At 38.6% G+C, this 11,483-nt stretch overlaps 1 protein-coding gene across 1 annotated transcript; it reads left to right on the forward strand.

The window, feature by feature from the left end:
• Nucleotides 1-704: 704 nt before the first annotated feature.
• On the forward strand, nucleotides 705-3,463 carry LOC146665653 (uncharacterized). The gene is made up of 4 exons (XM_085411181.1): nucleotides 705-1,231; nucleotides 1,320-1,357; nucleotides 1,957-2,052; nucleotides 2,793-3,463. The coding sequence occupies exons 1-4, from the start codon at nucleotides 741-743 to the stop codon at nucleotides 3,461-3,463; spliced, it is 1,296 nt and encodes a 431-aa protein (XP_085267307.1). The 5' UTR covers nucleotides 705-740.
• The last annotated feature ends 8,020 nt before the right edge of the window (nucleotides 3,464-11,483 follow it).

Raw genomic sequence — 11,483 nt, forward strand, 5'->3', positions numbered from 1 at the left:
GAGTTAGTAGTTTATTTTCTTACTACCTGTAATTTATTGCAGATTACTTGTATTTGCTTAATTGCTTACTAAATGTTTGAGGTGTGAAATAAACCGCAGTGGAGCAAAATATGATTGTGTTTGGTTGGAGGATAATAATAATAATAATGTGTATGTGTTAGTCCCCATAGGGAAATAGTTCTTCTGCATTTAACCCATTCACCCAGTGAAGCAGTGGGCAGCCACCAATGCAGCGCCCGGGGAGCAGTGTGTAGGGACGGTACCTTGCTCAGGGGTACCTCGGGGTAGCCATTCAGTGGAGTTGAACCCCCGACCTTCCGATCATGGGGCCACCACTCCACCTACTGAGCTATCCCTGCCCCATGTGTTTGTGCGTGTGCGTGCACGCGCGGTCAGTAGGGGGGTGCGAACATTTTTCTTGTAAAACAAAGGAGGGCCTAGCAAAAACAGTTTGGGAACCACTGAGATAGAGAGACATGCTGCAAAGCAGCCAGCCTGTTGGAGAATAATAGTGCAATCAAAAACAGAGTCTTAGCACAGCAGTTGCCCAACCCTTTTGTTCTGTGAAACTGCTTTTTTGTTTTTAGTTATGTTTAATGCCACAGATATATGTGAATGATTTTATATTATAAATTATTATAAAATAAAGCAGATTGTTTCTGAAAGTTATTATTGCTTTTGCTTCCACAGAAAATTCTGGCAAGTTTACTATCGCTTTGTTTGGAGAAAAGTCTGATTTCATGAGCAAGATCGAAAGTACATTCCTCCAAGGTCACTGTACTTTTGGGAAGCCTTCACCTTACTGTGAATTGAAAGAAGATAATTCATTCAGGATCATCAGTGCTCCTAAATTCTTTGATGATGAATGTATGAATCCAGACCAGAAGATTATTGACTTCATGGCACTTTCATATCCTGGCCCTCATTTATTCATACTGGCAATAGAGTCAGAAAGCACATCTAAAGAAAAAGTGGAGAATCAAATCATTGCATTTAAAGATATCTTTGAAGAAAATGTCACAGAAAATTTAGTTGTCATCTTAGAAAAACAAGAAAACCATGATTTACTCAGTTATGTAGACGAAGTGTTCAACGTCAAGTCGGTTATTCTGAAAAAAATGGTTTCAGTATTTATGAACTGGTCTTCAAACCATCAGTCATTTCAGTTTGACTACAAAAACTACAGCCACAAAATTGTGCAAAGAAGGAAACATGAGTTGGAACGCAAAAGGTAAAAAAAATTTCCATACTCTAATTTTGAGATAAGCTGGTATTTATATTTTTGTGTACAGTCATAGTGATTACTGTTATCTTTTCAGAAATGACTTCCATTCTTACAATGACCTTCAGAGAACAGGTAAGTATATATTAGAATGCAGATTCTTCTGTTATTTATTTATTTATTTATTTATTTATTTATTTATGTATTAAATATTAGAATAATCTTAGAAAATGCTAAATGATTACCGCTATAATTACGCCATTATAGTTGATTTTTTTTTTTATTATTAATTTCAGGTAAAATTTCTGGTTTTTGGCTGGCCAAACCTTTTCAGGCAAAGCTACACTGTAGACATCAAGTGTTTAGTCTCCTCCATCAGCTATTTTCATTTTCTCTATTTGATCTACAATGATATCCTGTGTATCAGGGAGAGAATTGACGATCAGGGCTCTTTGTGTGTTAAAAGCCTTGCAGGTATACTAATTCTATGTTGTATCCACAGTGTCAGTAGCTAGCTATCCAAATCATACTCCTTAAATATTATCATATCATATCAGTTTTTTCTCTCTTCACTCTTCTGCCTGGCTCAGTCTGCCCTCTTCAGCTTCATCCCTATCTGGTCCACTGAGTTTTACATTTGATCAGTTATCATCCACTGCTTCGTTTTCCCTTTTTTCCTACTAATCTTGACAGAAGGTCATCACAACATCAAGAACAGTTTCTTGTTCATTCAGACGCAGGTTCATCCAAACGTGCTCCCCTCCTGTCATCACAATGGACCGGCTCTACGTTGATGAACAGCTCTACCATGACCCCAGCACCACTCCCTGGTTGTATTAATGCCACTCCATATAAGAATCCCTCTCCTTCTGTTAACTTTCTCCCCAACTTTGCTGTCTTTCTTATGTTCCTTTTCCATTCCCTGGTCTTGTCTACTGTTACTGTAATAACTCCAAATAAAAAATCCTAATAAAATATGACTATCTAGTGGACCATTATAGCAAAAGCCATGGTTCACTTCTCAAAGTAAATCCATTCTGATTGCTGCACTGCCAGACAGGTCAGGTAAAATTTTTAATTTATTCATTTATATATTTATTTATATATTTATTTTTTGTATGTTTTTCGTAGAACCAGGTGTTTTCATAGTAATCTTAACAGGTTTCAGAAGAGAAGTAATTATGAAAATAGATTATCTATTACATACCCCATATCCCAGACTCTCCAAACATCTCAGTGTAAATATTATGAAAGGTTATAAAAATACATACAGACTATCCATGCGGTTGAAAAATCCCTGAACATGTCTAAATGAACAGCATTCATTGCACATGTTTCCTCAGGTGTCTATTCGCTATGCTCCTTTAACTCACAAAGAATCTTTTTTGCACCTGAGCATAATATTAGTATACCTTAGAAGTTATGACACAATAAATGCATCCAGTTAAAAAAACAAAGGTAAAACAATGATTAGATGTCTTACCTTCAAAGTGTACATAATGCCTGATGCCACATAGAGGAACAGTTGGGAACTGAGAAATTAACTCAATTCCTGTTTTACATCTTCCAGGTGGCAGTGCCCACAGTTCGTTAGATGCTGTGTTTAACATAGTTCTGCTGGGAAAAGGTGGGACTGGAAAGAGCGCTTCAGCAAACACAATCCTGGCTGCAGAGAACTCCCTGCAGCCAATGCTTCCATCCCTGACAATTGGGAATAGCCAGCAGGATTCAACCCCATTTAAATCCTATCCAAGCTCAACACCAGTAACCACCAAGTGTGAGACCAGAATGATGAAGGTTGGGAGTGGAAAACAGATTAGACTGGTTGACACCCCGGATTTCTGTCATGAAAACAAATCCATGCAAGAGGCACAGCTGAATGAGTGTAAGTTGTACTGTCAGCCAGGGCAGTGTGTGGTGTTACTTGTGATACAGCTCGGCAGGTTCACAGAGGGCGAAAGAGGAATATTAGAGAACCTGGAGAAACTTCTTGGCTGGAGAATCAGAGAAAAAACAATCGTCCTGTTTACACATGGGGAAAATATTAAATGTAACCTCAACGAGTTCATTGTTCCACAAAGTCACCTCAAGGAAATATTGGAAACTTGTGGCAATCGTTACCATGTATTCAAGAACACCTCCAAAGACTCTAAACAGGTCAAGGAACTCATCAAGAAAGTTGAACAGTTGTTTCCAAATTTGACAGAAAAAGACCCATCTCCACAGTGTTGTTTGTGTTAGCTTTAACTTTGGTTGATGTGCACTGAATGTCCCAAAAAAAGTGATCAACTCCAAGCCCGTTCTTACTCATGACGCGTAATATACCAAAGATTTGTCACATCCCGAGGTGTTCTATGGAAAGGTGGCCTTCCGCGTTCCTATGCTACGCACCAAATTGTGGATGAAATTGAATAGAATAACGCTCCCACGGTAACACGCATTCCAGCCGTGTACTACAGCCCTGACCATAACCTTATCCCTAACGTTAACTACCACCTTAAGCGTGTTAGTGTTTTCCAAAGCGATTTACGTAAAATAAATGTACATGCGTAGATTCATTCAAAACAGTTCTCACGTTTCCTCATTTTTCCAAACTCATAATATAGGGACGTGTTGGGTGGCCGAAAGTGCAATATACTGATGATTTGCCACCTGGTGTAAAATGTTATGCTTTGGAAGTGAGAACGTGTTGATAACTCCATGTATCAGTTTGTGGAGAAGGTACAAGTGTAATACTTTGATGCAGTATGAATTTATTATTGTGTGTATTTATCTTGATAGCTGTTCTGTCATTGTAACTCCAATCTTCAAGTTTAGAAGATTACTTATTACTTATACTTAATTTGCCTTTAAATATATTTACATTTTTTTTGCAACTTAGGGAAATAAGTATGAATAATCAAATATGATGAAAAGATAATTAAAGACTTCAGTATCGTTTATAGATAGTCATTGTTCAGTATGTTCAGTATTGAAAGATCAAAACAGGTTGGAAGTAGGTGGGCAATATCTCCAGTTTTTCTTTTTTTTTTGTATATCAGAAAATTGGGGTATGTTTGGGAAAGCTAGTTTATAAGTTTTGGTATAGCATAACGTGCATAAGACAAAATGTTGATGAGTAAAATAGAACAATTTCTATACATCCAGTTTATTTGATATCTATTCAAAACAAAATGGAAAATAATGATAATAATAAACTCAACTTAATCCAGCAATTATGTTGTGTCAGTTATTTAAAGTCTTGTTCTAACTAGTATTAACTATAAATGTTTATTACAACATCTTTATTACTGGTAGTTCACATATCAGCTCATGCCCTTTGTTCTGTCCATCTCAGGTGTTGCTCTTCCTTCTATTGGAGCAGGTATGCAGACATGTGGTCTCTGGCTCTCGGGGGTGGGTAATATTGCAGCCTCTCACTGATGGCACTTTATTTATGCTTTGATGGTTACCCCAGTGCTGTCAGCGTTAATCTTGCTAAAATGTCATTAACGCCATAACCGCATTAACGCGGCAAATCTCCGTTAGCGAGTTAGGCTCACCCTGTGCGAGCAGCTGCGCGGCGCTAACCGCGCTGACGAATTGACAAGCTCAGCAATCTGTTCTCTGTTCATGGAGTTAGTGTTGTCAGACACATGAAACCTGTTACCACATTTGTTAACTAATTTTCCAATCATGGTGATTGGTGCAAACAGTTTTTCCAGGGTGTTGTAACAGCTGTCTGGCGAGTAAGGAGCGGCTAGCAGGTCCAGCGGGCATGTGGTGTGGAGGTTAGCCGGATAACTCGAAGCCAGTCGGTTAAATCCAATAACAGACCTTTATTCGCTGTCAGCAACATTACACTTTATAAGCCAGGTCTCCTCGGCTGTACTCGTCCGAGCCTACATGCGCAGGGATTGGTATCGCCAGCGCCAGCTTGTCACAACAGTAAGGTGTTTTCTTGGAGAATGGAATATGAGCAGCATGGAATGGCTGCCGCTAACAACACACACCCACTAGGAGACCCCCATAGCTACTACAATAGTTGGGCAACCCCCCCTAGTGGTGCTATAACCCAAAAGGGTTGTTACAGTGTCCACACAATTTTGTTCTTCTTTGGTAAACCTACCAATCTGCAGGACCAGCAAGAAGACATGAGGGCCAGGAGTGGTAATCTGCATGGATTTTGCGATGTCTTTCTTTATACTGTCTGCAGTTTTAGATCTGTCTAGAAAGCCAGGTGTATAGACCACAGTGATCCTTCTTTCACAGTCTGGAACATTTCCAAACTCACAGGTCTTTGTTGCTGACTCCAAGCTAACACTAGACTTAAAATATGTTTTACCCAGGATGGTGTTGCCAGTGGCACTCTTCCCAACACCAGGTTTCCCAATCATCAGAATCCTCATTGGAGGACCAGCAGAAAGAAAGAAAGACCCAGTGTTATAATTACTGTTTGAATGAACATATTTTCAACTGCAATAGAAATTTAAAAAAAGAGGCAGCTAATAAACACTGACTGTAGTATAAAGAAGAAGTCTATATAAATGAGCCAACTTTGCCATCAGGGATTGCAGCACTGTTAACCATTTTTGTTCTTTACTATTTGGCAAATGAACATAAACTCAGCTCTTCACTGTTTTAATGTGGTGCAGCTCCCTGCACTCCGCCTATTGGGTGGACCTCAGCCTATATCACCAGGAGTGCATCTGTTACATTTCACAGCTTAAGAATAATTTTTCAAAAGCGCCATGTAAGTAACTCTTACTTGCATTGTTCCACTGCATTTACAAATCTCTAGCCTTTACTATAGATATAAAGACTGGAGAATGTTGCACATTCTGCCTATGTGGTTTAATATCACACTCAAATGACACAGTTCCACAATGAATCTAATTTTCATTTTTAACTTTTGTTGATTTTTGACCACTAAGGTATTGTGTTGACAAGAGAAATACAGAATTATATATTCTTTTTGCAAAAAAGATGGAAATGGCTGTGGTGAACCCATACTAAAGAAGAGGGAGGAACACAGGGTAACTTAAAAGAATGGATGAATGTGCACAAAGGTAGACTATCTTATGCAGAAGGTGCAATCTGAAAGAGACTGTAAGACGACCTAGACAGAATGTCGCAGGGCAGCATCGTAGGATGACTTTGACAATCAAGAAAAGGAAGTGAGTCAAGACAGAGGTGAGGATTAAATGGTGGAAATTAAAGAAGGAAGAATGTTGAAAAAGTCTTTAAGTGATAGGGGAGAGTCACCATTAAGCATACCATTTTTTGAGATTTCAGAACTTGAGCAGACCAATTCTTCCAAACTGTTGCACTCAGACTGTGGAATGCACTGCCTCTATTTCTACAGAGTTTGGACTCTGTGGAAACTTTTAAAAAGCAGCTAAAGAGTTTTATTTATATAGTGCCAAATCACAACAACAGTTGCCTCAAAGCCCTTTATAGAGGACGTTGAGCCCTCAGACCACCCTGGTGATCAAATGCTAAACTTGAGTTTGAACCGAGTGTGGGAAATTGTTTGGAGCTGTCTTTATAATACTGGACATTTTTCATCATATCATTGTAAATATATACATCATCTTGAGTTTGACATTCTTAAAAAAAATATAAGTAGCTGCTGAAGTGAGTTTCCTGGCTGAAAGGCTCTTACCTGAGAGTCCTGTAACCAAACCAAAATATATTTTGCTGTCATTTACTTTAGTGCCGGTTGCCAAACAATGGACTGCTACCAAAATTATACTTCTCATTTTGAAAGAGCCACAGCTTCACCAGGTTTAGTGATTGTGTATCTAAGAAAGAAAGCAATACAAAAACCTTAAAGTAGGAAAAAGCAGATATCACTTTTGAAAGGTACTTTTTAAACTTTTTTCGTTGTTGTTGTTGTTCTTGTTTTTTAATTATACACTTCATATCACAGATTCACAAATAAAAAACTGAAAGCATCTTTTGACACTGTGAAAAAAAAAAGATCTGGGTCAAGAGGTGCATGGTATGGAGTGAATTTCCAGGTTCTATTGTTGAGTCTGTGGCAGTTTTTGCAATCATTTTCCCTTTGACTGCTGTAGAAACATGTCCTTTTGTTCTTCATGTGGTGCCACCTAATAAAAGTCATGCAATGTTTGGGTTTTTTTCCAAATCTCATTGACAGGCAGAACATGGAAAGTACAGCTTGTCAAGATCTGGTGTTGAATGAAAGGGTAGTTGTAATTGTTGGACTGAAAAGCTACATACTTCTTGCTAGTACTCATACTGGAATGCTTGAACAAAGAACTTGAAGTTAGCAGCCAACACATTATTTACCCTAGTTTTTAAATAGAAGATATGCTCTGAACACCATGACTCACAGATTATTGCCCATAAAACAACAGATGTGTCCTTAACCCTGAGCACAAGAAAACTGCAGGAGGAATAGTGACTCTTGTGAATTTTGACAGAGGGATGCCTCACTATGGCATATACTTATTAGACCTTTTGTTGGATGACCTAATGAGTCCTATTGAGTCCTAAAGCAGGACTCATGTCCCTCATGGTGTCTTTTTCAGACATTGAGGGAACTGTATTAGAGCCTGTTTGATATCCTACTCTTTAAAAACCTAAAGTTAAAAGGATTCTGGGGTTCTGTAAAAATGTAACAACCAGGGGTCCTGACAAAGCATGCATGCACTAGCATGTTGAGCCTCAAACATAGGGGAAGGTCTTCACCATCGTTCAGGGTTCCTGTTGTGATCAAAGAGAGCCCAGACATAACATCCCAGTCCAGTGACAGTGAGTCCTGTAGTGCTCTCTAAATGTAGCTGTTATAAATGTGTTATGTGTTATTCTCCTACCAATACAAAGCCAACAACTCCCATAATCCCACCTCACAGCATCCACAGCAGTTCAGCAGGGGCATCTGCTATCTAAGTTTGGCAATGAAAAATGTGTACTGGCACATTGTTCATTGCTTAACTGATGAGAAAAAAAACAGTGAGTCAAATCAAAATCAAAGTGTCAGAGTAAGGGAAACGTAAAACCCCTATTCTGTCTCTTTTAACTTTATGTCATTTCAAAAGATATGCCTGTGTGTGTTCTACATCTGAGCTAAAAATAATAATAATTTTTTTTTTTTTTTAAAACTAACCGCAGAGTGAAGTCCAACACCCAGAATCCTCTGCCAAGCACATTTCAACAGGAGTACATACTGAGGATCTCATTGACAGAAATTCCTGGTTGTCAGGAACATTTGGTTGTCTAGGTAACACAATAGTGACACCTGGTGGTCATTGATCATACAATAAATGACCGGTCACTTTGGAAGTACAGCGGTCCCTCGCTATAACACGGTTCATCTTTCGCAGCCTCGCTGTTTCGTGGATTTTTTTTGTGCAATTTTGCATGCTTTTCTTTCTTTCTTTCTTTTTTTCACAGCACATTGTATCAGCTGTAGACCATTGTCAATAAATCTCCTCCATACCCTGGCTCCTGTACAGTACAGAATGTGTTCAGCTTGTTAAATTTACATAAATCTTCGATCGTTGGCAGTGTGACTCTGAAGTGCTGCACTGTATGCCTGTAAGTTTTCTCCCCAACAAGCACAACAATGTCGACGAAACGTTTTGCATCATCAAAGGCACCTGCAGTAACACCCAAAAGGCAGAGGAACATGTTAACCACAGCACAAAAAGTTAAAGCTAAAGGAAGGTAGAAGTTACTGTATTTTTCGGACCATAAGGCACACCGGATTATGAGGCGCATTAAACAAAACAAAACAGTCAGATAAGTCAAACTTTCCTCAACTCATTCTCCTTGCTTCCTCTACTTCCGTACCATTGATTCATTAATGTTGAATTCTCTCGCAGCTGCTCTATTCCCATGTTCTGGACCTGAAAACAGGGTTTGATCTTTGGTTTCATTCTATAATACCGAACTTATTTTTCTACGAATCTTGGAACTTTGAGAGTGTTTAAACATGAGAGAAAAATGTGAAAATGTTCGTGCCTGTCAGAGAAAAGTGTATAAAGTGTGTAGTGAGGGGTTTTACGCCCTTAAAACATCTATAATAATTGTAAACACTGGTTACTTCGCCGATTTCACCTATCACAGGTTATTTTTAGAACGTAACTCCTGCGATAAACGAGGGACCGCTGTACATCTGAATGGCTGCCAAAGGACCTATTCCCCTGTGCACTGATCATCAGTCTCATAAGGATTCCCGCTTTTTTTTACTTCTGTAAAATTTCTTCAGGGTATACAGCTAAATGTACATCTACTCTAAACACGGTGATAGATTCAAATCTCTGAGCACAATACAAGGTCCTTTAGAGAATAGGAGCAAGTCAGTGTACTCCTAGTACCATTCAATAGTGGTAAAGGACTGCACACAGCCTTGTTGTGCTCCAGTGAGGGAGAAGGAGAGGTGGGTCCTATTTGGACTTTCTGTGGGCAGTTCGTGAGGAAGTCTTTGATGCAGGTGAAGGTGGGGAGATTTGGAGATTTGTAAGTCTTGTAATTTGCTGATTAGGATGCCCTGGATGATAACACTGAATGCACAGTTACAGTCACTTAAGAGTGTTATCAGATAGCACCCTCTGTGCTTTAGGTGGTTTAGTACTGTGTGGGTTGTCACATGCTGATCCTAAAGTATGAGTGAATAGGTATTGGAGACAGTTGATACTTAGACCTGCGACAGGCTCCTCCTGTGCCTCCACTTAGTTCTGTAGTCTAACCAAGTGAAAAATCAATTTTAAGACTTTCACATTATAAAGCAAACTTTTCCAGTGAAACACATCTGCTTGGGGCCTCATGGTGTTAACCCAGCCTGTCACATATGTGTTGAAAGATTACACCAAATGGCTTTTTGGTTTGTTACAGTTTAACACTAAGGGGTCCTGACAATACACCACTGTGATGATTGGTGAGTAGAAACAGGTCTTTCTGCAGCCTTCATGTCGCTTCTAACAATGAATGCCTGTTTGTACTTTAAGCTAAACATAGTCTGTGTTATCATTGGCTTGTGAGTCATCTGAAAAAATTGTTCTAACCTACATGAAATGTGCTACACAAACAGAGTTTGACTGATTGATTTTTTTGATTGACAAGTTCAGCAGGATATTTTTTGGCCTACTGTCATTTACACTAACAAAAACATGTGCAGTGTTAAATCATGCAACCAGTCAACTTAATCTCTTGCAGTACATATCTGTGCAGTTCCTGAGTCATACTGAAAAGCATGCCTTTTATCAAGGATTTCACCATCATCAACGCTGCAGGAGAAAAAAGTGATGGTCCCTTGGAGAGTTTTTAGATCAGATAGGTGACGTTTAAAGAATTAAGGCAATGTGCAAGTTGCTGGTTTATTTATTTATTTTTAGTCCTTCCAAGATGTCAATTTGATCCCCATCAGTCACCAACAGCATCCTGGTAAAACAGGTGCTGTAAGGGGTGAAACAAATGGAGCAAACCTGTGTGCTGAAACTTGCAGCTGTACGTGACTGTACATCTAGTACTATTCAGTACTGTGAGAATGATGTGATCAAGTTTTTTTATATAAACATTTTTTTAAACAAGTTTGTGAAATAAATACATAAAAATAGAAAAAATAGTAATTATATATTTGTTTTTAAAAAGTTATAAAAAGAACCCTTTGTTGAGATAAGCAGGACAGAGCAGATCTATTTTGTTGTTGTTGTTGTTGTTGTTGTTTTGTTTTGTTTTTTTACCAGAAAAGATGGATATGTCTTTCAGCCATTGCTACTATCTGTTTTTTTTAATCAAGTCCTATCATAAAAGGCCTTTTTGTTTTGGACATGACAAGGACATATTTCATGATTTTCATTTTTAAACCTAATGTCTTTCTTGTCTTTCTTAATTTAAAGTGATAAGTATTTGTAAAGATATGCACAAACTGTACAAACCAGTATCATGGCAAATTGTGTAATAGACACACTGTTGCACCATGTCTATTTTTTGCTTTGCCTCTCCAAAATGAGAAAATGGACACGGATGTAGAAGTTGCATTACCAGCAGGGGGAGAGATTTAAAGCCAAGCCTCTGTAGTGAGAAAAAAAAACATATGAAGTACATTCCAGAGTCGTTAATTGCCAAACACAATTAGGCTAGGCGGCTAACATGTACATACATGCAAATGTGTTATTAATGTCAAGCCAAAGCATGAAATGGACACGGTGGACCTGGCGTGGCTATAACACGCTTTACTGTGATATCAGGTTAAACTGACATTGCAAAAGACTGCTTAAAAGATGCTGTAAAATTCCTGAAACCATGAAGC

Source organism: Rhamphochromis longiceps, linkage group LG7 (assembly GCF_057381845.1).
Source record: "Rhamphochromis longiceps isolate RC_006_pf linkage group LG7, R_longiceps_female_GT1.1, whole genome shotgun sequence".
In the NCBI taxonomy this organism is placed as follows: domain Eukaryota; kingdom Metazoa; phylum Chordata; class Actinopteri; order Cichliformes; family Cichlidae; genus Rhamphochromis; species Rhamphochromis longiceps.

Excerpts from the sequence above, each read along its gene's own strand:
- LOC146665653 (XM_085411181.1), top strand. The coding sequence starts at position 741 with ATGAGCAAGATCGAAAGTACATTCCTCCAAGGTCACTGTACTTTTGGG. Across the intron at positions 1,232-1,319 it reads CATGAGTTGGAACGCAAAAG|AAATGACTTCCATTCTTACA; the intron begins GTAAAAAAAATT and ends TTATCTTTTCAG. Across the intron at positions 2,053-2,792 it reads GACCCCAGCACCACTCCCTG|GTGGCAGTGCCCACAGTTCG; the intron begins GTTGTATTAATG and ends TACATCTTCCAG.